The 25,379-nt window shown below is 43.9% G+C and overlaps 1 protein-coding gene across 6 annotated transcripts in view; it reads left to right on the top strand.

The window, feature by feature from the left end:
• The window catches only part of PIP5K1B (phosphatidylinositol-4-phosphate 5-kinase type 1 beta), a 361,155-nt gene that overhangs the window by 316,812 nt on the left and 18,964 nt on the right, over positions 1-25,379 (top strand). For all 6 annotated transcript variants that reach the window (XM_016190557.2, XM_060199750.1, XM_060199751.1 and 3 more), the window contains one exon: positions 19,621-19,738. In XM_016190557.2, the coding sequence (XP_016046043.1) occupies positions 19,621-19,738 (118 nt within the window). The remainder of the gene's footprint in view (positions 1-19,620; positions 19,739-25,379) is intronic.

The following is a 25,379-nucleotide window of genomic DNA, read 5'->3' as shown; positions in this document are numbered from 1 at the left end:
ATCTGTTGATGGGCATATAGGCTGCTTCCACTCCATGGCTATTGTGAATAATGTAGCTGTAAACATAGGGGTGCAGATGTACCTTTGAATTAGTGTTTGAGTTCAAAGTAGGAGTTTTAGGGGGACAGAATTCAACCTATAATACCATCTGAGTGGAGCTTTGGCTGACAGGACTATATTATTTATCCTGACAGCAGGCAGGTGTAAAGATTGTAGAGGGAGTCGGACTGTAGCGCAGCGGGTTAAGCGCAGGTGGCACAAAGCACAAGGACCGGCATAAGGATCCCGGTTCGAACCCCGGCTCCCCACCTGCAGGGGAGTCGCTTCACAGGCAGTGAAGCAGGTCTGCAGGTGTCTATCTTTCTCTCCTCCTCTCTGTCTTCCCCTCCTCTCTCCATTTCTCTCTGTCCTATCCAACAACGACAACAACAATAATAACTACAACAATAAAACAAGGGCAACAAAAGGGAATAAATAAATAAATATTTTTTTAAAAAAGGAGAGATTGTAGAATATCCAACACCACACACACACACACACACACACACACACACACACACACACCCGTAGGAGTTAGGTCACTGCTGAGGAGTAGAGAGGGAATTACTTCCTGTTCACTTTGTCTTCAGCCCTGACTGGCTCCATTCGTGTATACAGCAAAAGCCGTGTCCATTTCAGTGTGTTGTGTTTCTGATATGCTACTCTGGTTTTCTGGGAAAGCCAAGAGATTTTTTTGGGTAGCAGGTAGGACCTCGTCATAGGCAAAGGTTTAATTTCAGCAGAGGAAGGTTAAATAGCTTCCCAAATACAGGGCATCCACAGGCACTCTGCAGACTTTCCCCTTGCTCTAGTTCACTTTTTCCACATGCCATGCCATGCCTCCCAGCCACAGAGGCTGTGGTTCCCCAAGTGTTTTTTTTTTTTGTTTTGTTTATTTATAGTCACACCAAGGTTATTGCTGAGCTTCAGTGTCTGCAGGATGAATCCACTGCTCCAGGAAGCCATTTTTCCCCTCCTCTTCCCCTTTTTTATCTGACAGGACGGAGAGAAATTGAAAGAGAAAATAAGAGCTAGAGAGGGACAGAGTGTCACCTGCAGTACTTTCTCGCCTCTAAGCTTCCCCTGCAGGCGGGAAGCAGGGGCTCCAGACTGGTTCCTTGTTCGTAGTAACAAGTGCATTCAACCAGGCGCACCTCCAGCTGGCCCCCAGTTCCCCCATGATTAAAAAGGTTCCTAATTCCTACTGCCTTTGTGGTACGTTTCTCTAGCTAGAGAATCCAATTAGATTTTGTTGTGCTCATGTGCCACTTATTTAGATGTTTTGGAGACTACTCCTATTGCAGTTTCTTCATCCCCTTAAGCCTTAGCCCTGTGACCTACTTAAATATATTACTTCTCAATTCCATGATAAGAGCTCTGGGAAGTGAACTCATTCTGGTAGTAGGCTCTGCCTTTTATGAACAGAAAAACACATTTGCCAGGAGAGCCCTTCAAAATTGTAAAATCCAGTAGAAGTTACTTCTACTGACTGTTCTTAGTTGTTGTAACAATGATATGTATAGTTAATTCTTTTTAGTGTGTGTATATATGCATATATTATACACTATAATAATATATATTAATTATTATTATATAGTATATTATATTAGTGTATGAAAATGGTCTTTAAGACCAAGTCAGTTACCCGATGTCTGAGTTATTCACAGTTCACCTCTAACCAAGTAGGCACTCAGCATACACCAGAACAGATAGCATACATACCCTGTGTTTTTATGAAATATAGCTTGTTTATTATAAATGCATATATTTTTTTCTATTTTATATGCTAGGACAGAGAAATTGAAAGTAGAGAGGGAGAGAGAGCTGCAGAGCTGCTTCACTACTCCTAAAGCATTCTCCCCAACCACAGGAGGAGGGGGCTGGGGCTTGAACCCAGGTCCTTGTGGCCCCCATAAATGCACAAATCTTGGTGCATTGTTCCGAGGAATTTGGCAAGTGTGTACATTCTAGTAACAGTCACTCATGAGAAGATAAGGAGCATGCCGATACACCAGAATTTCCTCCTGCCCCTTCCTCCTCATGAGCCACACATTGTGGGGACATAGCTGTTTTCTATTCCTGCTCCCCTTAAGTCAGATAACCAGGACCTGCTTACAGTAAGGAATCTCCACCCACCCACTTTTCCTTATATAAGTGGAGCAGTGTTGCTGGGGAATCTGAGGAGAGTAACCAAGGACTCAGCTCTGCAGTGGCTGGAGAGAGTAAGGGGGCGGGGAGGTACTGGGCAGGCTGGGCGGGACTCCTGCAGGTTTCCGCTCCAGATTAGCTCTGGTCCTGGTGGACACAGGCCGCTAGTTCTCTGCAGTAATGAAATGTTATTCTGTGTAGAATATGGGGGGGAGGGGCTGTTCTCTCTGATGCGATTCCTCCTTCCCTCCTGAAGCCACCTGCACACCCCTCTCCAGGGCTGCCTCCCCTCCCTTGGCTTCTGTACTGGGCAGGGGCCAGGGCTCTGAGTGGCCATGACTTCCTGTCCCCAGACTGACAGGCCCAACTGGGTTGAGTGGGCACAGGCTGCAAACCCTCCACACACACACACACACACACACACACACACACACACACACACACACACACACACACACACACACACAAACTTCTCCCACCTCCTGCTCTGCCCACCCAGCAAGAAGGGTGGTTAACACTAGCTCTGGAGCACAGCAGCCACCAGTCAGCACCAGAGTGAGCTGCTCCTGGCCTGGGTGAGGAACAGGCTGGCTCCTCAGCTAAAAATATCCCGGTGGGAGCAAAGGGAAGTGCGGCAGCCCCCACAGGTGTGTGCAAGGAGCAGAGCCCTCAGGCAGATCCTGCTTAGCAGCTGTAGGTGATGAACAGCCTAAAGGCAATGACCACGGCCCAGGGCTCCCTCTTCTTCTAGGCCTGCACTGTCAGCAAGGAGCTCAGTGTGGGGGTGCTTTCTCCAGGAAGGCTGTCAGAACAACGCACTTGCATAGCAGCAGGGGCTGGGTCCTGCTGAAAAGGGCATGTGCACAGGAAGTGGGTGAGAGAGAGAGACAGACAGACAGACAGACAGACCGATCCCATTGTGTGGCCTTCCCCTTAGTTTGTACTGCCAGTGAGGGTGTTGTTTTTTTTTTGTTGTTGTTTGTTTGTTTTCTTTGCAAGGAGCAAATATGAGCTGCTAGAGTGCCGGCAGCCAGATTTGAAATGGTGGAAAGGAAATCCTGAGGTATGAGCACATGGGCCTTCTCTGAGTCTCCCCCCTCGCCTCCCCCTCCGCCCCCTGCCAGAAACAAGATAGAGTCCCAAAGGTGAATGTCAGAGATCCTCATGCAGAACTCTGCTGGCCTTTCTGTCACTCACTGCCCGACTTAATCCTCTTATGCTGGAGGGGGTTTCTGTTCCTGTAGATGAGGAGGCAGGTACTCAGTGTGACCATCTGCCCAGTGCAGGACTAACAGAGAAGGGATGCTAGCACACACCTTTAGTCCAAGTGCTTTCTGGATTTCCCCCTGAATGGCAAGCCATCTATTTTACTTCAGATATCTTTTTTTTTTTAATTTGATAGCAGAGAGATAAATTGAGAGGGGAAGAGTTAGGGAGGAAAGAAGACCTGCAGCACTGATTCAGTGCTCGTGAACTGTTCCCCTTGCAGATGGAGACTGAGACTGAGGGTTTGTAACTGGGTCCAGGCACCTAGTAACATGCACGTTCAACCGGTTCTACCACCACCCTGTCCCTTTATTCTTTTTTTTGCTTTTTTTTTTTTTTTTTTTTAGATAGAGGCAGAGAGAAAATAAAAAGAGACCACTGCACTGAAGCTTCCTTCAATGTGATGGGGGCCAGGCTGGAACATGAGTTGTGTACATGGCAAAGCAGTGCACTGTTCAAATAGCCAACACTATCCCATCAGCCAAAGCCATCTATATTTCTAAAAGGAAAACCTCCTAGAATAGGGGCTGGGGGTGGGTTTGCTTCTAGGACTGTAGCACATGGGAACAGCATGAGTGGCTCCAAGAAGCTCTATGGATGATGGATGATGGTGCTTTAGTGTCTCTCCTCTCTCTTCCTGTTCCTCGCTCTCTAAAATAATGAAAAAACTCGGCCTGAGCAGACCACTCATCAGTCTCACAGGGGACATGTCCTGTCACCACATAATAAAAAATAAGCATCTGCCTCTTAACTTGGACCATCCCAAAACAGCAGAAAGTTGAGGAAATGTTTGAAAGATTCTGTTTAGCTCTGATTCTGGGGCCACTGGTGACTCTGAACCTGGAGAAGGAAATGTAGCCCTCACTCTGCTGACCAAATAATAACAGTATTATAGTCACAATCACATAAATGCTATTATGTATCAATGTTCTAATTATAGAGTCAGTCTATGGACAAAGTGGAAAAATATTGGTTGTAGCTGCAAAATTCAATGTAAATAGTAGTAACTCTGAAAAGGAGAAATTTTTCAAAGATTGGATTGGATTAAGTGGAGAAAACATGGACAGAGCCGAAGCCATGGGGGAAACTAAAGGTTATACAGTATAAGAGTGAGGGGGTGGGGTAGATAGCATAATGGTTATACAAAGAAACTCATGCCTGTGGCTCCAAAATCCCAGGTTCAGTCCTCCACACCACCACGTGCCAGAGCTGAGCAGTGCTTTGGGGTGGGGGTGGGGGGAGTGAGGGAATTTAAAGAACAATGAAGTATGTTCTGATATGGTTACAAAAGAAATACAATATAAATAGCAAATGTTGGGCAGAAGCACAGGATAGGAAGATAAATGCCCTTCGTCCTCAAATCAGTAGGGATGCTACAGCCTTTGGTTGAAAAGGTCTCTCACCCGATTCTGCAAAAGCTATGCAGGCTGCCACCAGACTTGCTAAAACGAGAAATGTTATCAGGAACCGCCCTAGGGTTGACGGGATGAGGAGTAGGTAGGTCTGTGCAGGTGGCTCTTTCTCTCCACATAACTCATCGGGAATTGTGTGATATGTTAGAGTGAGAATATTCTGAGAAAAGAAATTGAGATTTCTTTGAAAGAATCTGTAGGCCATGACATATGTGCAGGAGATGGCTTAGCTGCTAGAGCATAGGCTTTATTTACTATGTGTGAGGACCTGGGTTTGAGCTCCCCAGTTACCGCATGGGAGCACCCTGTGAAGGAGAAGCTTCAAGAGCAGCACTGTGGTATCTCTTCTCTCTCTGACTCCCTCTTCCCCTCCATAAAAAGAAAAGTTCACTAGGTCTGGGGCCCCACCTACAGGGGGAAAGCAGATCTACAAGAGTCTATCTTCCTCCTCTCTATCTAACCCTTCCCCTTTCAAAATCTGTCTTGTCTAATTAAAAAAAAAATAACATGGGAAAAAATGGCTCCCGGGGGAGTCAGGTGGTAGTGCAGCATGTTAAGTACACATGGTGTGAAGCACAAGGACCGGCGTAAGGATCCCGGTTTGAGCCACTGGCTCCCCACCTGTAGAGGAGTCACTTCACAGGCGGTCTGCAGGTGTCTGTCTTTCTCTCCCCCCTCTGTCTTCCCCTCCTCTCTCCATATCTCTCTGTTCTATCCAACAACGACAACAATAATAACTACAACAATAAAACAAGGACAACAAAAGGGAAAAATAAACAAACTTTTTTTAAAAAATGACTCCCAGAAGCAGTGGGTTTATCATATAAGGACCAGAAAGCCCCAATGATAACTCTGGCAGCACAAAAAAAAAATTCACCAGGAGCAATGGGATCACACAGGGTAAACCATATACATATATATGTATATATGTTTTTGTTTTCATTCCCTGAGCAAATGCTTCCATGGGAGTCTGCGACAAAACCACACTAGCTCTGCAGAGATCTAAGGGTTCCAGCTGTGAACTGATCAATGACTGTTTTTAGCATTGCTTTCCAATGAAGGCAAACTGGCATTGCCAGTAACAGATGAAACAGAGGCTCGGGCCGAGTGGCATCAGAGAAGCATTCATGTCTGTCCACCCTCAGAGGGGCACCAAGTGACCGTGAAACCCCTCCGGCTGTACTGCTCGGACCCAGGGCACGTCTGCCGTGCAGTAGACAGAGCAGCAGCGGAACAATATTGGCTGTTCTATTGCTTTACATGGGGAGAACAGGACTAGGGAGATTAAGTTTCCTGAGCATCATGTTGCAAATTGGAGCAATCAGCTCTCAGACAGTGGGAACCAAGGGGGAACTGTGGGCAAGCTTGGTGGAGCAGAACCCCGGCGGCCAGCCAGATTCTTAAACCTGGTCACGTAGCCCTGATTCTAGAAATGTATCTTCCCAAGCTGCAAGGCTGAGTGAGCAGTGGCAGGTCCTCTGGCTCAACAACTGGGTTCAGAGGTCCTCTCTCCCAGGAGACGTGCCCTTCCTTCTAAGTGACCACCAAAACAGAATCTGGGAAACTCTCAGCCAGAACAATCAAAGATTCATTCTAAATAGATTTGTGCCCAAGGAATCAACAGTCCAGTAAGGAAACAGGGCAGTAGCAGAAATAGTGTCCCTTGTCAGAAGAGAAATAAACATGAATGGGTTAACAACACCCATTCAAATGCAACTTCTTTCTACAACATAACAGTCTTTCTCAAGGAAGGAGGATTTGTTTGGGGCTCTAGAAGCATCTATGTAGGTCAGAGGTGTCTTCTTGCAGAAATTAAAGTATCCAGGCTATAAAAGGACTGATGACTGGTTTTTTTTATTAAATGTTTTTTTAATTTTTTACATTTAGTTTCCCTTGTCTTTTTAACATTGTTGTAGTTATTGATGTTGTCATTGTTGGATAGGAAAGAGAGAAATGGAGAGAGGAGGGGAAGATAGAGTGGGAGAGAAAGAGAGACACTTGCAGACCTGCTTCACCACCCGTGAAGTGAAGCCCCTACAGGTGGGGAGCCGGGAGCTCGAACCAGGATCCTTATGCCGGTCCTTGTACTTTGCACCACAGGCTCTTAACTTGCTGTGCTACCGCCCAACTCCGTTTTTGTTTTTTTAACCAATGCACTACTCAGCTTTGACTTGTGGTGCTGGGAATTGAACCTGGGACCTTTGGAGTCTCAGGAATGACAAGTCTTTTTGCATAACCATTATGCTGTATCCCCGAACCTCAGTGGCTCTTTTTGCATTATTCCCCAGTGAAGTCAAACTGGCTTTGCCAATAGCAGAAAGGAGTGTTGTTGTTTTGTTTTATAAATGGCAAAGGCCTATATAATCTGCTCATAAATAAAATGTTTGTTGCTAAATAAAATGTTTGTTTTTTTATTTATAAAAAGGAAACATTGACAAAACTATAGGAGTAGAACTCCACACAATTCCCACCACCAGATCTCTGTATCCCATCCCCTCCTCCCCTGATAGCTTTCCTATTCTTTAAGCCTCTGGGAGTATGGACCCAAGGTCATTGTGGGTTGCAGAAGGTGAAAGGTCTGGCTTCTGTAATTGCTTCCCTGCTGAACATGGGTGTTGACAGGTCGATTCATACTCCCAGCCTGTCTCTCTCTTTCCCTAGTAGGGTGGGCTTCTGGGGAAGGGGAGCTCCAAGACACATTGGTGGGGTTGTCTGTCCAGGGAAATTTGGTCAGCATCATGCTAGCATCTGGAACCTGGAAGCTGAAAAGAGAATTAACATACACAAGCCAAACAAATTGTTGACCAGTCATGGACCTAAGGGCTGGAATAGTGCAGATGAAGAGTTGGGGGGGGGGGGTTTTCCTCCATTTTGTAGATAGCTAGTAGGCATAGTTTAGTTATATTCCAAAGGGCCTGCAGCTATACTAGTATTTTGTTGTTTTTTTTTCCCCTGAACCTGAAATCTAATATGCAGGTGGATCGAAGTTATTATTTAGGGAGATGATGTCATGGCTGCAAAAAGGACCAGAAAGCTGGATCAGGGAAGAGAGTAGCTCCCAAATATGGGCAAGATGTATAAATATTGTTGACTGTAAACCCCATCAATTTGATGTGATTCTGGGGCCCACACTCAGCTTAGGAGCCTATGTGACCTCTGTATCCCTGTAGATCTGAGCTCACATTTCTGTGGTCATGAGTAGGAACATTCCAAGCTGCCTCAATATCAGGACCCATCTTCCTCAGGTGTAGCATAGAGTATGTTGTCCATACTCCCTTTGAAGGATGGAACAGTCTCTACCATTGTTGATCCAAGTTGAGGGCAAGGTTCTATGGGGTGGGAGGGATCCCCTCAAGTCATCTATTGTGTTGTTCCTGATAGAGATGACCAGTAACAATGGAGAGAAGGATTTATTTGAGGTCTAGGCCCATCATGTCTGTTTGGGAATCTCAGGACTCCCCAACGAGGGCCCCAGCTGATGGGATGACCTGATAGTGACTAAAGAATCATTATTAAAGTATGCCAGTCTCTTGCCCTTATTCAGCTTTTTCAGTCCTTGCTTTGATAAGGTTAGCTTTGGAGTGAGTGAGAGAACTGTAATAGGAAGAAGGTGAGGAGGGTATCTAAGTAGACACTATTTCATTAGGAACTTTATACTGACTCACTAAATAAAATGTTTTTTTTAAACTATCAATTTTAGCCAAGCCTCCCCCCCCCCCACCAAAGCAAGGTATCAGCACTTGCAAAGGAAGTAATCACAAATCATGTTTTGCCACCTTAACTGACCACACTCCCCCTCACCCACCTGCCTCTTCTATGAAAGGCCAAGAAGAGTGTGTGACTAGCATCTGATCTTTGGACTGTCTAGGAGTGGAGGGATTTGCCTCAGACCAGGGAAAAGAACATTTCCAAGGGCAGAGAGCACGAGGAACCGGCTGTCTAGAGAAGACCTATACCTCTTATCTCTATATCCTTCCCATGCTTTTTTCCTCTCACCAGCATGATACAGATTTTTCGTATTTCTCTCATTGCGTGTCTTCCTCAGAAACTCTGTAAATGCCGTGTCCATTCTGCTCTCTCCTGGTGCCCACACAGTATGATGTGTGTCCTCTTTGTTGTCTCTCATCACACCGGCCACCCACATGTTTGGGGTCTTTATTCTCGGGGAACTGGAGCTCAGATGGATTAAGAAACTCATCCAGTCTCCCACACAGTGGAGTGGGAGGGCTGAAGTCCAATTACTGTCATTTGATTCATCAGTGGTCTGCCGGAATAATTCCCCATATCACATGTCCATTTCCCTCAAAAAGAGGGGACTCTTTTCTTATGTGGGAGATAGCACTCGATCTAAAAAATTTTTTTATATTTATTTTCCCTTTTGTTGCCCTTGTTTTTTTTATTACCGTTGCAGTTATTATTGTTGTTATTGGTGTCGTCATTGTTGGATAGGACAGAGGGAAATGGAGAGAGGAGGGGGAGAGAAAGCAAACCTGTTTCACCGCCTGTGAAACAACTCCCCTTAGGTGGGGAGCTAGGGCCTCAAACCGGGATCCTTATGCTGGTCCTTGCACTTTGCACCATGTACACTTTAACTCACTGTACTACCGCCTGACTCCCTCAATCTAAAATTTGTAGGGAGATAGTTTGTCAGTTCTGCACTCTGATCTCCCTCAGTACACACTTTGTAAGGAGGATAAAAATATAAATATTAGTGGGAGTCGGGTGGTAGCACAGCGTGTTAAGCACACGTGGTGTGAAGCACAAGGACTGGAGTAAGGATCCCAGTTTGAGCCCCCGCTCCCCACCTGCAGGGGAGTCACTTCAAAAGTGGTGAAGCAGGTCTACTGATGTCTGTCTTTCTCTCCCCCTCTCTGTCTTCCCCTCCTCTCTCCATTTCTCTCTGTCCTATCTAACATCAATAACAACAACTACAACAACAGTTAAAAAAAAAAGGGCAACAAAAGAGAAAAATAAATATAAAAAAGAGAAAAATAAAAAACAACAACAAAATAAAAAACAACAACAAAAGAGAAAAATAAATATAAAATAAATATAAAAAAACTTTTAAAAATTAAATATATATATATATAAAGATTAGTGAGTTATGTAGCTTTCACTCAATGCCAAGGTCAAGACTAAGAAGTCAGATTATTGTAAATGTACGTAATGGGACTTCTTAGTCTTCTTAATGCCTGATTATTTACAAAAGGCTCTTTGGGTTTATTTTTGCTTGTTCTTTGTTTCACACCAGGGGTATCGCTGAGGCTCAGTGGCTGTGTCATTCCACATGGCACTTTTTTCTCTCCCCCCCCCCATTTTTTTTAGGTACAAGGACTGGAGTTAAAAATCCTCATTCCCCACCTGCAGGGGGAAGCTTCACAACAGTAAAGTACCACAGGTGTCTCTCTTCCTGTCCTATCAAATAAAGAAAAAAGGGGGGTGGAAGGAGGCAGTGGCACACCTGGTTAAGCACACACATTACAGTGTTCAAGGACTCAGGTTCAAAGCCACGGTCCCCACCTGCAGGGGAAAGCTTAACAAGTGATGAAGCAGGACTGCAGGTATCTCTTTCTCCTCCTTCCCTCTCAATTTCTCTCTGTTCTGTCAAACAAAATAGGAAGAAATAACCATCAGGAGCAGTGGATTCACTGTGTAGCCACTAAGCACCAGAGTTAACCCTAGTAACTATAAAAAAGTAAAAACGAAAGGAAACAAGTTCCAGGGACCTGAGAGATAGCTCACCAGGTAGAGTGCCTATGTTGCCATGCACATGACTCAGCTTTGAGTCTCAATACCACACGGGGGTGCTGTGGAGTCATTCCCTCTTTCTGTTGCTCTCTGAATGAAAAAGTGTCCTAGAGGTCCAGCTTTAAAAAAATCATGATCAATGCCATTGTTGCTACCCAGCTATAGTGTGGTCTTGGGCGAGTCCCTGGGCTCTCAGCCTCTCCATCTGGGAAGCTGAGATACCAGGTTGAGCAGTACACAGAGGGGCCAGAAAGAGGATGGGTATGGTTTAGGAAAGAGTGTGAAGGAAGCAGCTGCATCTCTCTAATGCTCTTCAGAAATTCAGGCCCAGAGTTACAGGCTGTTCTGATTGCTCAAAAAAAAAAAAAAAAAAAAGTAGCAGGCCGGGCGGTAACACACCAGGTTAAGTGCACAAGGTGCCAAGTGCAAGGGCCTGCACATGGATCCTGATTCAAGCTCCTTCCTTGAGGGATTGGGGGTGGGGGGCTACTTCACAAGCTGTGAAGCAGTTTTGCAGCTGTCTTTATCTCTCCCTCCCCTCTCAAATTCTCTCTGTTCTATCCAATAGGAAGGAAGAAGGGATTAAAAAAGGCTGCCAGGAGTAGTGGATTCATAGTGCGGGCACTGAGCCCAAGAGATAATCCTGAGCCCCTCCCCCCCCAAAAAAAGTGGGAAACTGGAGGAGGGTTTTTGGTGGAAATGTTTTTCTTTCTTAATTTGACAATAGATCACACTAGGGTAAAAATACAGTCTGGAGACCTTAAGCCAGACATCATCCAAGATGTCTGTGCCCTGTCACACAGCAGCACCAGACCCAGAAACTTTTAGATGGTTCTCCAAGCTTCCGCTATCTGCTCGCGGTCTCTCACCTCAGGACTCAAAATCTCAGCAGCACCTCTCTCCTAAAAATAACAATAATGGCTAGCAGATGAACCAGGGGTATTTTTTTTAAGCAGTAGCTCTCAGATATGTGTAACTTGAAATATCTATTCTGTCAAAGTTCTGATATTTACAGTATGTACCAAGGAATCAGGCTTAGAATCATGACTCTTAGGTACCCTGTGAAACTTTTTTTTAACCTTATTGAGAGGAATTTCTCATAAAAAAAATTAACAACTAATCTATTCAAAGTGCACAGTCTGGTCACCAGAAGATGGCTCACCTGGTAGAGCACACACTTTACCATGCACAAGGACCCGGGTTTGAGCCCCCAGCCACCATGTGAAAGGGAGAAGCTTCGCAAGCAATGAAGCAGAGTTGTGGTATATTCCTTCCACTCTTATGTGTGTGTATGTGTGGTGGGGGTGGGGGAGGTCCACTGGGACCAGTGAAGCCCTGGCAGCAAGGGGGGAAATGTCCATGGTTTTGCAAACTGTTTTTGTTTTTCTTTGAAGAGAGAGAAACCACAGCACTAAAGCTATCTTCAATGCAGTGGAAGCCAGGGTGGGACCTTTGTCAAGCACATGGCAAAGCAGTGCACTATCTTGCCAGACACCAAAGTCTTGTGGGGTTTTTTTTATTAGTTATTTATAAAATGGAAATAAATATTGACAAGACCATAGGATAAGAGGGGGTACAATTCCATACAGTTCCCACCCCCAGAACTCCATATCCCATCCCCTCCCCTTGATGGCTTTCCTGTTCTTTATCCCTCTGGGAGTATGGACCCAGGGTCATTATGGGATGCAGAAAGTGGGAGTTCTGTCTTCTGTAACTGCTTCTCCACTGAACATGGTGTTGGCAGGTTGATCCATACTCCCAGCCTATTTCTCTTCTTTCCCAGGGACATGGGGAGGTGGGGCTCCAGGACACATTGGTGGGGTCGCCTGCTGAGGGAAGTCAGGTTGGCATCATGGTAGCATCTGGCATCTGGTGGCTGAAAAAGAATTAAAATATAAAGCAGAACAAACTGTTGACTAATCCTGAGCCTAAAGGCAAGAATATTGCAGATGAAGATGTAGAGTCTCCGTTTTGGAAAAAAGCTAGTAGGTCTATTTTAGGTATATTCCAAGGGGCCCATGACTTTACTAGTTTTTCCCTGAGCCTGACATCTAGTATGCAGGTGGACCCAAGTTACTGTCTGGGGAGATGGTGTCATAGTTGGAAAAAGGACTAGAAAGCTGGATCAGGGAAGAGAGTAGCTCCCAAATATGGAAAAAGTATATGAATATTGTTAACTGTAAACCCCACAATTTGATCTGGGGCCCATATTCAGCACAGGAGCCTCTGCATCCCTGTAGGTCTGAGCTCACATTCTGTGGTCACAGCTAGGAATGTTCTAGGATGCACCAATTTCAGGACCCATCTTCTTTAGGTGGTGGATAGAGTATGTTATCCAACCCCCCCTTCAGAGGATGGAACATTCTCTACCATTGTTGATCCACATTGAGGACAAGGCCCTATAGGGGCCCATTATGTTGTTCCTGATGGAGATGACCAGTGACAGTAGTGCAAGGGATCTGTTAGAGGTCTAGGCCCATCATGTGTGTGTGGGAATCCCAGGACTCCCTGACTAGGGCCCCAGATGATGGAGTGGCCTGATAGTGACTAAAGAGTCATCATTAAAGTATGCCAGTCTCTTGCCCTTATTCAGCTTTTGTAGTCCTTACTTTGTCTGACAAGGTTAGCTTTGGAGTGATTGAGGGGCATGTAATACGAGGTAGGTGAGGAGGTTATCCTAGGTCTAAGAAGAAACTATTTTGTTAGTTACTGTATGGTATCATTTGAGGTCTTTCTACTTGCTTGCTACATTTATTGACTCACTGTAAACTACTGTGCACCTTTGTTTTAACATATATGTTTTCCCCTAACTTATGGATATGTATACATATGCCCTATCTCATGGGACCTGGTCTATATTTAAGTGTTGAGGTTTGTTAAGGGGTATACCACCCCAACTGGAATTAAGGAGTCCTGTGAGCTAGGAAAGGTCTCACCAGAGTAATGAAGCTGTAGAGTTGACATTCCATACCTGAAGTCTCTGGACACAGTCTGAAGTGAAACCTGTTGATGTGGTACTGGTTGTATTGAGTGGGTTGGGATCAGCAGATGCACTGTCAGTTGGTATGAATTGAGAAAATCATGGAGGAAAGTGAGCCCCACCCCCAGAGGTTCCAGGACTGGGAGAAATATGAGCTTTATAGGTTTAAGGAAGCAATAGATAGTTATTGCTATAACCAAATTATTTGGCAATTGGGTTAATTTTGAAAATCCCATTGTTAGGATTTGTTGTACCTCACCATAATTTATGTCCTTTTATGCTATTTATATATAGCTGTATCTTTTTAAAATATTTTTTTTTCCTTTTGTTGCCCTTGTTGTTTATCATCATTGTTGTTGTTGGATAGGACAGAGAGAAATCGAGAGAGGGGGAGAGAAAGATAGACACCTATAGATCTGCTTCACCGCCTGTGAAGCTAATCCCCCTGAAGGTGGGGAGCTGGGGACTTGAACCAGGATCCTGATGCTTTCCGCCATGTGCCCGTAACCCATGCCACCGCCCAGCTCCCATATAGCTGTATCTTATAAAGTAACACCACTAGTTGCTTCTGTTCTCCCTAGTCTAAGCTTTCAGGAAATTTAATATTTCAAAGAACAAGTCATTATTAGAAATGTATTAACAGTTTGAGCCCACTGTTAGAATTCAATCCATTTTTCCCCTCATTAATTAAATAGTGATTTATGAGACTATAAGTTAATAGGAGTGTATATTAACAGCATTCCCACCACCAAAGGTTTGTATCCCTCCCTCCCCCACCCCCAACCCCAGTGAAGCTGAACATCTACCCTCCACCCAGACATTTTTACTTTGGTGCCCTACTCCAAACTCAGTCAGATTCTGCTTTGAGTTTCCCTTTCTGTTCTTCTTTCTCAACTTGTTTCTGAGTGGAATCATCCCATACTCATCTTTGTCTTTCTGGCTTACCTCACTTAACAAAATTCCTTCTAGCTTCATGCAAGATGGGTTCATTATTCTCAGTAGCTGCATAGTATTCCATTGTGTAAACATACCACAGCTTTCTCAGACATTCATCTGCTGTTGGATACCTGGTTTGCTTCCAGGTTTTAAATATTACAAATTGTGTTGCTATGAACATAGGTAAACACATATCTTTTTGGTTGAGCGTTATGGAGGTCCTCGGGGTATATCCCTAGGAGAGAAATTACTGGTTCATATGGGAGGTCTATTTCTAGCTTTGTGAGGGTGCTCCAGACAGCTCTCCACAAAGGTTGGACCAATTAACATTGCCACCAGCAGTGTAGGAGGGTCCCTTTGTACCCACAACCTCTCCAGAATTTGTTGATGCTGTTATTTGCTTCCTTGTTGCTAAGTTTGATGAGTTCTTTATATATTTTGGTTAGCAGTCTCTTGTCTAATGTGTGGCATATGAAGATCTTCTCCCATTCTGGGAGGGGTCTCTGTTTGGGTGATGGTTTCTTTGGCTGTGCAGAGCTTTTCAATTTAATGTAATGCCATTGATTTGTTTTTGTTTTAGTCTTCTTTGCAATTAGGTTTGTATCATCAAAGGTGTCCTTGAGGTTTAGGTGGCAAAGAGTTCCACCAATGTTTTCCTCTAAGTATTTGATAGTTTCTGATCTAACATCCATGTCCTTGATCCATTTGGAGTTGACTTTTGTTTCTGGTGAGATAAAGTGGTTCAGTTTCATTCTTCTGCATGTTTCAACCCAGTTTTCCCAGCACCATTTATTGAAGAGTTCTTCTTCCCTATATTTAATAATTTGGGCCCCTTTATCAAAAATTAGATGTCCATAGGTGTGTGGGGGGTTATTTCTAGGCTTTCAATTCTGTTCCACTGGTCTGTGTATCACACTCTATGGACAGAAGCTGAAAGCATTCCCCCTCAGGTCGGAGACTAGTCCTTTGGTTTTTAACATACTCAAAGTTGTATGACGCCCCGAGAGAAAGCCCACAGTAGCCACTCCTGTTCCATTCAAGCACTAATGTACTTTCTGTCATTTTAAGCTCTTATCAGTAGGTTTGCCTATCCTGTGCATTTCACACAAATGAAATACGACATAAACTGTGAGTCCCTCGTGACTGGTTTCTTTCACTTTGCAGTGTGTTGTCAAGATTCATGCATCTAATTGCATGTCTAGGAAGTGGCACATTTGGTTGAGTGCACACTTTTCTGTGCTCATGGACCACCTGCAGAGGGAAGGCTTAATAGAGGTGAGACAGTACTGTAGGTGTCTCTTTCCTATAAGAAAAAATAAAATAGGGAGTCAGGTGGTAGCACAGTGGGTTAAGCGCACGTGGCACAAAGCACAAGGACTGACTGGCATAAGGATCCCGGTTCGAGCCCCCAACTCCCCACCTGCAGGGGAGTCGCTTCACAAGTGGTAAAGCAGGTCTGCAGGTGTCTATCTTTCTCTCCCCCTCTCTGTCCTATCCAACAACATCAACAATAATAATTACAACAACAAGAGCAACAAAAAGGAAATATTAAAAATAAAGATTTAGAAAAAAAGAAATCAGTACATTATTTCTACGACCAAATAGCATTCTATTGGAGCCTGTGAGAGACTTCAGCCAAGGTTCAAACCTACAACATTGGAGGAAGCTTCAGTGGTGTCTCTCTCCCCACCCCCTTCTATCTGAAAAAAGTTATCCCAGGGTAGTGAAGCCCCAGTGACAAGTAACTCTGTTGTATGAATTCTTAATCCGGCAGTTTCTGAGCATCGGAGTTATTTTTATTTAGGGAATATGAATAATCCTTCTGCGAGCATGTGTTTGCATTGGTTAGGCACAGAGGAGTGGACTCATCAAATTGTTTTCTAAGTACTACAGCCTCATACATCTCCATCAGCAGTGTAGCAGAGCTCCAGTTTCCCCACAACCTCTCCAGTTTGTGTAATTATCACCTTAGGGTGTTCCTGGTGCATCTCATTTGCAATCTTGATTTGCATTTCCTTGATGACCAATGTTGAGCTTTTTTTTTAATCTATTAAATTGTTGTTCTAGTCAGAAAGCAAATGCTGGGGGCACATCTAATTAAGCGCATGTTACTATGCACAAGGACCTGGGTTCAAGCCCCTGCTCAGCAGGTGTCTATCAAAATAAAATAGAAAGTGAGAGGAAGGAGGAAAAATTGGCCTACAGGAGCAGCGGATTCTTAGTCCCAGCACCAATGATAACCCTGGTGGCAAAAAAAAAAAAAAAAGTGTTTTACAAACTATTTCCTAATGGGTTTATGGAATCTATTTAATCATCTCATAGTAGCAGTAATAACTACTGATAGAGAAAGCAACCTAGAGGCTCACTCTGGTATATGTGAGAGCATCCTTTTTGTGGGTCGCTTGGACACATATCTCTGCAGGGTCTTTGTTCAGTTTTGATTTGGCTTATTTGCTTTGCATCATGGCCTTCCAACAGCTCTTAACATCATCTGGACATATGTTCTTATCAACCTCATTTTTATGTCCCTAAACTAGTGATGCTGATACCTAAGTTTTTCTTCAAATATATTTCATGATACTAAAGAAAAGATTTTCTTTTCTGTGAAATAACATTTGATAAATGTACCTATTAAGTCCCCATGAAGTTTTTCAGTATATTAGTGGTATAAGCATAGTTTTCAAAAATAAAAAGATCAGACTGTACGCCCAGTGGTGGCACAAGGACCAGATTCAAGTCCCCACCTGCAGGTGTGTCTCTCCTTTTCTATTTCCTCCCTTCCTATCAAAATAAAGAGGAGGCAGAATTGGGGTAAATGCTGCCAGGAATACTAGATTTGCGATGCAGGCATTGTTAAAATTTGCAAAACATAGGCCAGAGATAGCTCACTGATGTCTGTGTGGCCTAGGTTCAAGCCCTGACACCGCATGGGAGATATTATGGGACCAGAGGAAGCTCCATGCTGTGGTGGGTGTGCCTTAACATGAAAAAGTGACCCAGGATGGGATATTGAGTCTGGATCTGAAGGAGGGGAAATGCAAAATAGATTCACTTCTAAGAGTCTACTGGATCACAGAAAGATTTCTTTTGGTTACATAGATTATGCGGTACTGTTGTTGTCATTGTTGGATAAGACAGAGACACCTGCTTCACCGCTTGTGAAGCAACTCTTCTGCAAGTGGGGAGCCAGGGGCTCAAACCGCATTTTGCGCTACCGCCTGACTCCCAGTACTTTTTTAATTGTTTAAAGCACTTCCAAAATACTCTTAGGAGGTAAAAAAAAATAAATAAATAACTAGACACTCAGGCAAGAAAAGGAAGACCTGGTTTTAAGTCTCCTCAAATACACTGTACAAAATAGGCGAGACACCACCAGAAAAATTCTGGTTTGAGAAAATGTGAGGCAAGAAAATAGAAATATTGAATAGCCTCATGTCAAGCTGCAGCCATACTTTTCAACCATCTTCTATCTTGCTTTGATGTTTAAACAGAGAATACGTCTTTCTTATGGGATTCAAGTAGGCAGGAGGAGTGAGTGGCATCTTCATAGGTGAAAGGCAATTAAAATTTGATGTTGCATCCTTGGTTTTATTTTAAAAAATAATCTGAGCAATTTTTTTGGCACATAGACAAAAGTAGCATCCCTGAAAGCCAGCTTAATTGTAACTCAAGACATTTGTGAAGGTTTACAATGCGTTGTCAACAGCTCTATGGAAAGAATCCACATTTTTGCTGCTCTTTACCATCAAGCAGAGATAATCCTCAGAAATAGATTATATAAATCCATCTTAGGCTTCAGAAAAGCAGAAAAAATGCTTTTCCCCACAGTGTCCAGAATTATAAGAGAAAACAGATCAAGCCAAAAGTGAAGCACCTTCATCTCCACATTCTCAGTATCACCAATACATGTCAAACCCAAATGAACCCTTGTCTCCTACCATTAGTATTTTTCTTACTAAGTTTATATTTCCCTCACACTGCGTCTTATGAGCAGGGGGAAAAACTACAAAATGAATCTGCTTTACTAAGATCAGTACAGCTTTGGCAGGTTCTTTCACACTGAAAAAAACTTAAGTGTTTCTGCTTTACACGTCTTCGATTAGCATGTGAATCCATGCAGAAATAGAACTGTGTGTAGTACCCAGTTTAGGGATGGACTGAGGACTGGAGCATGCTCAGTAGTCTCCTCACCAGGTGGCCTGTGTGCTTTTGTGTGTGAGTCCTCAGTTGGGAACCTAAGAGACACACAATTGAGTTATGGGAAAGACTTGAATTCAGTGTCCAGACAGGAACCTCAGTAGATAAATAATGTGAGGACAGACCAGAGCCCTAATCGGGGCATATCCCCTGGGGCCTCAGTTTTACAAAGCAGCTGAAGGAGGGAGACTAAACTGGGGCTTCCAAAGGGGGCGAGTTCTGAGTGGCTCCCCCACAAGGGTGGCAATGGAGGTGATAGTCCTTTTCTCAACTCTAGGAGCCCGCTGTGGTTATCTATCAGAAACTGAAAAGAAAATCCACCAGGAGCAGTGGATTGATACTGCAGGCACTGAGTCCCAGTGATAATCCAGGAAGCAAAAAAAAAAAAAGTGTTTTATGCACTGAAGTAAATGAAAATACAGTACCAGTAAAACCAAATTTAAGAAGGGGAGTTATAGGACTGGTGAGACAGCATAGTGGTTCTGCAAAAGACTTTCATGTCTTAGACTCTGATGTCCCAGGTTCAATCCCCAACACCACCATGAGCCAGAGCTGAGCAGTGCTCTGGTTAAAAAAAAAGAAAAGAAAAATAGGGACCAGGCAGTGGTGCACCTGGCTAAGCACACACATTACAGTGCACAAGGACCTGGGTTCAAGCCCCTGGTCCCTACCTGCAGGGGGAAAACTTCACAAGTGGTGAATGAAGCAGGGCTGCAGGTGTCTCTCTCCTTCCCTCTCCGTCTCTATCCAATAATAGATAAATGAAATATATTAAAGAGAGAAATATATGACATTTCCTGTCAAACATTTTTTAGCCCCCAAAGTTTGCTCACCAAGCGTGAATTTTGTTCTGGCAATCATGCACATGCTCATTCCTCCTCTTTGCTTTTCCAGTAAAGGGTTACCTTCCAGTTCAACCTTTACCTTGGAAGAGGGGACCATATACTTGACTTCAGAGCCAAACGCTGTGGAGATACAAGACGACAATGCCTCAGTGTTGGATGTCTACTTAGTAAGTAGCTCTCAGTTTTGTTTTTCTCCCCATGTTTTCTTCTGGTTTACAAATGGATCCAGGCCATCACTTACAGTAGCACAAGTTTGTAAACCCAGGCTTACCTTAGTTCTAAAAGAAACAGTGTATTCTGTCATTTCTACTAGTGGTACATCTTTGCGTAAGCCATGCTTCCCCACAGTTCATATAGAACACTGCACATACTATCCTGGGTCAGATACTAAGTCTCCAACTGTAACCAGAGAACAGGCCCCCTGTGCTGAGACCGAGAGGTTCTGTGTGGTGCTATTCCCAGCAACGCAGTGTTCCCTTTGCCTCAGCCTGTGTGTGAGTCTTTGGTTGGAGGTGGAACCCTTGATAAATCGAGGACCTAAGAGACACAGAAACAAGTTGTGGGAAGGATTTGAATTTACTGCCAAAGAGTCTTAGCACTGCTCACGAAGCTTCTCCTTGTAGGTGAGGACCGCGGGCGTGAACCCGGGTGCTCACACATGATAGCATGTGTACTCTGTGGTGAGAGCCACCGTCTAGCCTAACAACACTTAAGCCATTTGCCCTAAGGACAACCCTTCATACTTTTAAATCAGTGAACATCCCAAAGGTGTGTGTTTGTATAAATTATTTCTGAAACTCAGATAATTTCTGTATGTTTAGAGTAATAACTGCTATATATTCATTTAAGTTGTGAGCACACCTGGGAGTGTGCCTACCGGCTCGCCCTGCATGTGAGCCGGGTTTAAACCTGCTGCTCTCCACACGGGGGGAAATCTAGGTGCTATGGTTGGTGTCTTTCCTTCTATCTGATAATGTCAGTCCAGAGTAGTGAAGTTCAAGTGGTAACCACCTCCAATAAAAAATTTTTTAAGTGTTTTTTATTTATTTTCCCTTTTGTTGCTCTTGTTTTATTGTTATTGATGTCACCATTGTTGGATAGGACAGGGGGAAGGCAGAGAGGGAGGGAGAAAGATGGACACCTGCAGACCTGCTTCACTGCCTGCAAGTGGGGAGCCAGGGGCTCGAACCAGAATCATTATGCTGGTCCTTGCATTTCACGCTATATGCGCTTAGCCCGCTGCATTACCGTCCGACTCCCCCTTTTTTTTTTTTTTTGCCTCCAGGGTTGTCACGGGCTCGGTGCCTACACTACGAATCCACTGCTCTTGAACGTTATTTTTCCCATTTTTGTTGCCCTTGTTATTGCAGTTATTGTTGGATAGGACAGAGGGGGAGAGAAAGATAAACACCTGCGAAGTGACCCCCCAAAAAAGAATTTTTTCAAGAGAAAGTGACAAGAGTGGCGTTAACATTTATTATCTCAGTTGCCTGTTTATAGAAGCTGAATTTTCATATTTGTCTCTGCCTGAGTCTGTTGAGACATAGCATTTGATCGACTTTACTATAGGTTAATGAGAGGGAAAGAATAAAAAGACAAACACCATGGGTCCAGGTGATAGCACACCTGGTTGAATGCACATATTACTATGGGCAAGGACTAGGGTTCAGCCCCCACCTGCAGAGGGGAAGCTTCACAAACAGGGCTGCAAGTATCTCTTTCTTTCCCTCCAGAGCCATTCTAGCACTTGAATGAATTCCTTCATCTCTTGTCAAAATGGGCAAGTGGATCCTATGCCTCTCATTAATCCTTGTTCCTGATGTAGATGTAATCACCCTTGTGGAGCATATAGAGAATGAAAAGTAATTTTCTTTCTGCCCTTCTAGTACCCCCCCCATAAGAAAGGAAAAATAAACAGAAAAACTTAGAGACAGAGTTCCCACAGATATAAGATGAAATTTACATGCCATCTTGAGCTAAGGAGCAGGAGAAACAGCCTTGCAGGACATCAAAAGGGAGGCAGAAAATTCGTAGGAAGATGAGAAGAGCCAGTACTTGGTAAACAAATGTTTGCCCACCAAACATAAGGTTTATATCAGAAAGGCTTGTCTCCACTGCTCTTCTGGGCAGCAGAGGGAGAGGCAGAGACATTTCCTGAGTCTGCTCGGTCCTAATTGCCTTCCCTTCACAACAGTCCACATGCTCAGGTGGCATGTTTGAGGGTCAAGTATTTTTGCTTCTCCTGCCTGAGGCCTTAAGCTCTCATCTATAAAAAGGATAATCAGGGGAGTCTGGCGACAGAGCAGCGGGTTAAGTGCACATGGCACGAAGCGCAAGGACCGGCTAAGGATCCCGGTTCGAGTCCCCAGCTCCCCACCTGCAGGGAAGTCGCTTCACAATTGGTGAAGCAGGTCTGCAGGTGTCTTTCTCTCCCTCTCTCCATTTCTCTCTGTCCTACCCAACAACTACATCAATAACTACAACAACAATAAAAAAACAAGGACAACAAAAGGGAAAGTAAATAAATAAATAAAAATTAAAAAAGGATAATCAGATCACCTCTAAGACCCTTTCCAGGCCTGAGAGTCTGAGACACAGTCTAAATTACATGACGTTGCAGAAAGGAAGTTTTCCCCAAAGCAGCTGCATTTGTTTCTGTCTCCTCTACCGTCAACCCTCACAGTATTTAAACTCATGTTTTATGGCAGCCCATCTAAAAGTTCTGCACCATTAGCCTGTGATGTCGGGTGTGTGTTCATGCTGGAGATTTTTATTTTGCACGCTCGTCTAAATCTGAAAGGCTGCAGTTCACTGCCTGCCCTTTTAATGTGCTTATTGGCCTACACATAGAGACAGAGTGAATGGGGAAGAAAAGCACAGGAAAAGAAAACTGACCTTGCCTGCACCTTCTCTCTCCTTCCTCTTGGCCTAGCTAGCACTATCTGAAGATCATCTTTACTTGAAGGGCAGTTGTGGGAGGTTCAGTGCTGACATTTCATTCTAACCAAACGATCAGACTTCTTTGTAAAGTTTCTCTTCACTTCAGCTACAACTGCCTATTGCTAACTGCTGTAACCTAGCCCTCTATTGTTTGTGTACCAGTATATCACGCTCTTTATTTTCCTTTACTAAGTATGATTTAAGCTCAATGATCTATGAACAACATATGAAATTCCCTCTTAAGGCTCCACCCACACCAGATGCATGGAAGGAAGGCTGGTAGGTCACAAGTTGACACAAAATTGAAAGAATATATCACCTTTACAGGCAGTTAATTGTTCTTTATCTAGTTCAGGCTCTGTGCTTCTCACTATCCATTAACCTTCATGCAGTACTCAGTGACTGATTCATTTGCAAATATCCAAATCAAAGGAGGAGTTTTTCAAGATGATGATTTTATCTAATGACCAAAGATGTGTTCATCATTGAATTTTTAGTGGATGACATAGATTAGGGTATTTAAAAGAATACAACAGGCTCTATTGATTCAGAATGGGCAATCATGCCATTTTCATAATAGAGCTAGATTCTGCATTCTGAATAGTCCCAGATATTCTAAGGCACGGGTGCCTTCACGGTAGCTGTTATTTCACTTCCTAAGGCAGCTTCTTTGCCTGGCACAGAAAAAGCAATTTGGTGTTAATGGGAAGTGGAACAACCAACAAAAGCATTCCAGCTGGAAAAAATGTCATGACTAAGTATCTTTTTATCACTTGATGGGACTGGGTAGGTGAGATAATGGAATTTCTTTTTCTTTTTTTAAAATAATAAATTGGAAAGATGGATGCCACAGTTACTTTCTTGTATCATTTAGTCCCTTTCTTTTTACACTCCCCATGTCAGCATTTTCACAACCCTAGGTACTTTTATGCAGATATGTATTTGTGAAATGGCCGTGCAATGGGCTAAGGGGAAGAAACGGTTAAGCCAATTTTTAGCTCTGCCAGCAGTGGAGATTAGTGGGTGCTCTGATGTGCAGCTGCCAGACAGCTTGATTATTTAATGTGTCTTTAGGGTGGTTATAATACTTTGATCACAGGGCGAAAGGAGGCAGGGAAGTGAAAATGATTGATTTAGCAGCTTAGCATCCCATGATGTATGAGAAAGGCTTGTGAAAAAAAGAAGTAAGGCACTTTAAATTAAGCTAGGGAGAGGGTTCAGGAAAATCAGTAAACTTTTGGACCAAAAAAAAAAAAAATGCATCTCAGGATTAGACATTGTTGGCTTCCATGTGAAGTACTTTCCATCACTCCTTGGCCAGGTCTGGCTGCTTTCTGAGGTTTTTGCTTCTAAAGCAAACTAGGTTTGCCACCAAAGATGGTGAGTGTGTTTGGAGTCAATTTGAGAGCCAAGTGGGTAGAGAAAAGACTGAGGCACTATGGCAGGTGTTTTTTTCTTGTCTGAGGATTGCATTATTGTGGCATGAAAAGACTTCAGAAAGTACAGAATAGAAATACTTGACCCCCTGAAGCTCTTGATAAAGTTATATTTGTAAGACCTATAGAAGTGCTTGGGGGGGGGGGTAATCTCACTTTCTGAGGCCCAGGTCACCTAAAATTTATTCCCGTATAAAAACAAGAGTGAGGCGTGCTTCAGACTAAGGTGGTTTGTCATTCTCCATAAGGAGATCTTAGGGAACTGCAGCTGGAGCTATAAAGGCATACTAGCTTTTCAGTTAAACTAGACCTGGAGTTAGCAGTTAGGGCTTTGCACAGCAGTGGTAGCAAATTCATGGCCTCATATGCCAGCTGGATTCTCAGCTTCTCCCAAACTAGTTCTGCCCTTAAGTTTACTTGAGTTTCCTGTGTGGCCCCTTCATTATTTGTCTCCTAAGTTCTCTCCACGAATGGGAAGGGTCAGGTTTGATAAAGGATAGTCTCTAGTGTGTGAACTTGGGGTCTATGAGGCCCTGAGTCTGCAGGAAACAGCAGCAAACTCAGGAGGAGCTAGAGAAGGGACAAACAAGAATGAAAAAACAAAGCTTCTACCACTCAGGTCTGTTTCTGCTGCCACCTACTGGTAGGAAGGTGCCAGTGCCTCTGCCCAAAGTGGACAGTTGACAATTTGAAAACTAAATGAAAAAAAAAAAGAAATGTGCCAGTCTTGTTGCAGCCTCTAATGTGAAAAATAATAGCTTGGTTTCTTTCTAAATAGAAAGAAACCATAGCACCAAAGCTTCCTTCAGTGTGGTGGGGACAGGGCTCAAGCCTGTGTTGCACATAGCAAAGCAGTGCACTAAGTAAGCTGTTTTGCCAGCCTGAAAAAAATCTCAGGACTGGCTCCTGTATTCATTTCCTAGGGCTCCCATAGAGAAAAACCACAAGGTGGGTGGTTTAGGCAACATAAACATGTTGTCTCAATTCTGGAGACCAGAAGTTTAGGTCATAAACCTTTTGCAAGAGCTGTGAGAGAAGAGTCCATAGCAGGCCTTTCTGCTTGGCTTACAGATACTGCTTCCTTTTGCTTTATTTTCCTTATATTTGATAGGACAGAAAGAAATTGAGAAGGGGAGGGGGGAGGGAAAGACACTTGCCACACTTCATCACTTGTGAAGCTCTCCTCCTGCAGGTAGAGACTAAGGGCTTGAACCCAGGCCCTTGTGCATGATAACCTATATGCTCACCTGGGTGTGCCATCATCCTGCCCCTCAGATACTATTTTCTTTTCTTCCCTCCCTCTAGGGCTTCACTGCTCAGGGCCGACTTTTTCAGATAGAGACAGAGGGAGTGATGCCACAGCACTAAAGCCTCCCCCAGTGTAGTGGGGGCTGGACACACAGCAAAGCAGTACACTGTCCCAGTGACCTAG

The sequence above is a fragment of the Erinaceus europaeus genome, chromosome 10, assembly GCF_950295315.1.
Source record: "Erinaceus europaeus chromosome 10, mEriEur2.1, whole genome shotgun sequence".
Taxonomy (NCBI): domain Eukaryota; kingdom Metazoa; phylum Chordata; class Mammalia; order Eulipotyphla; family Erinaceidae; genus Erinaceus; species Erinaceus europaeus.
This window is presented reverse-complemented; position numbering and strand designations above follow the sequence as displayed.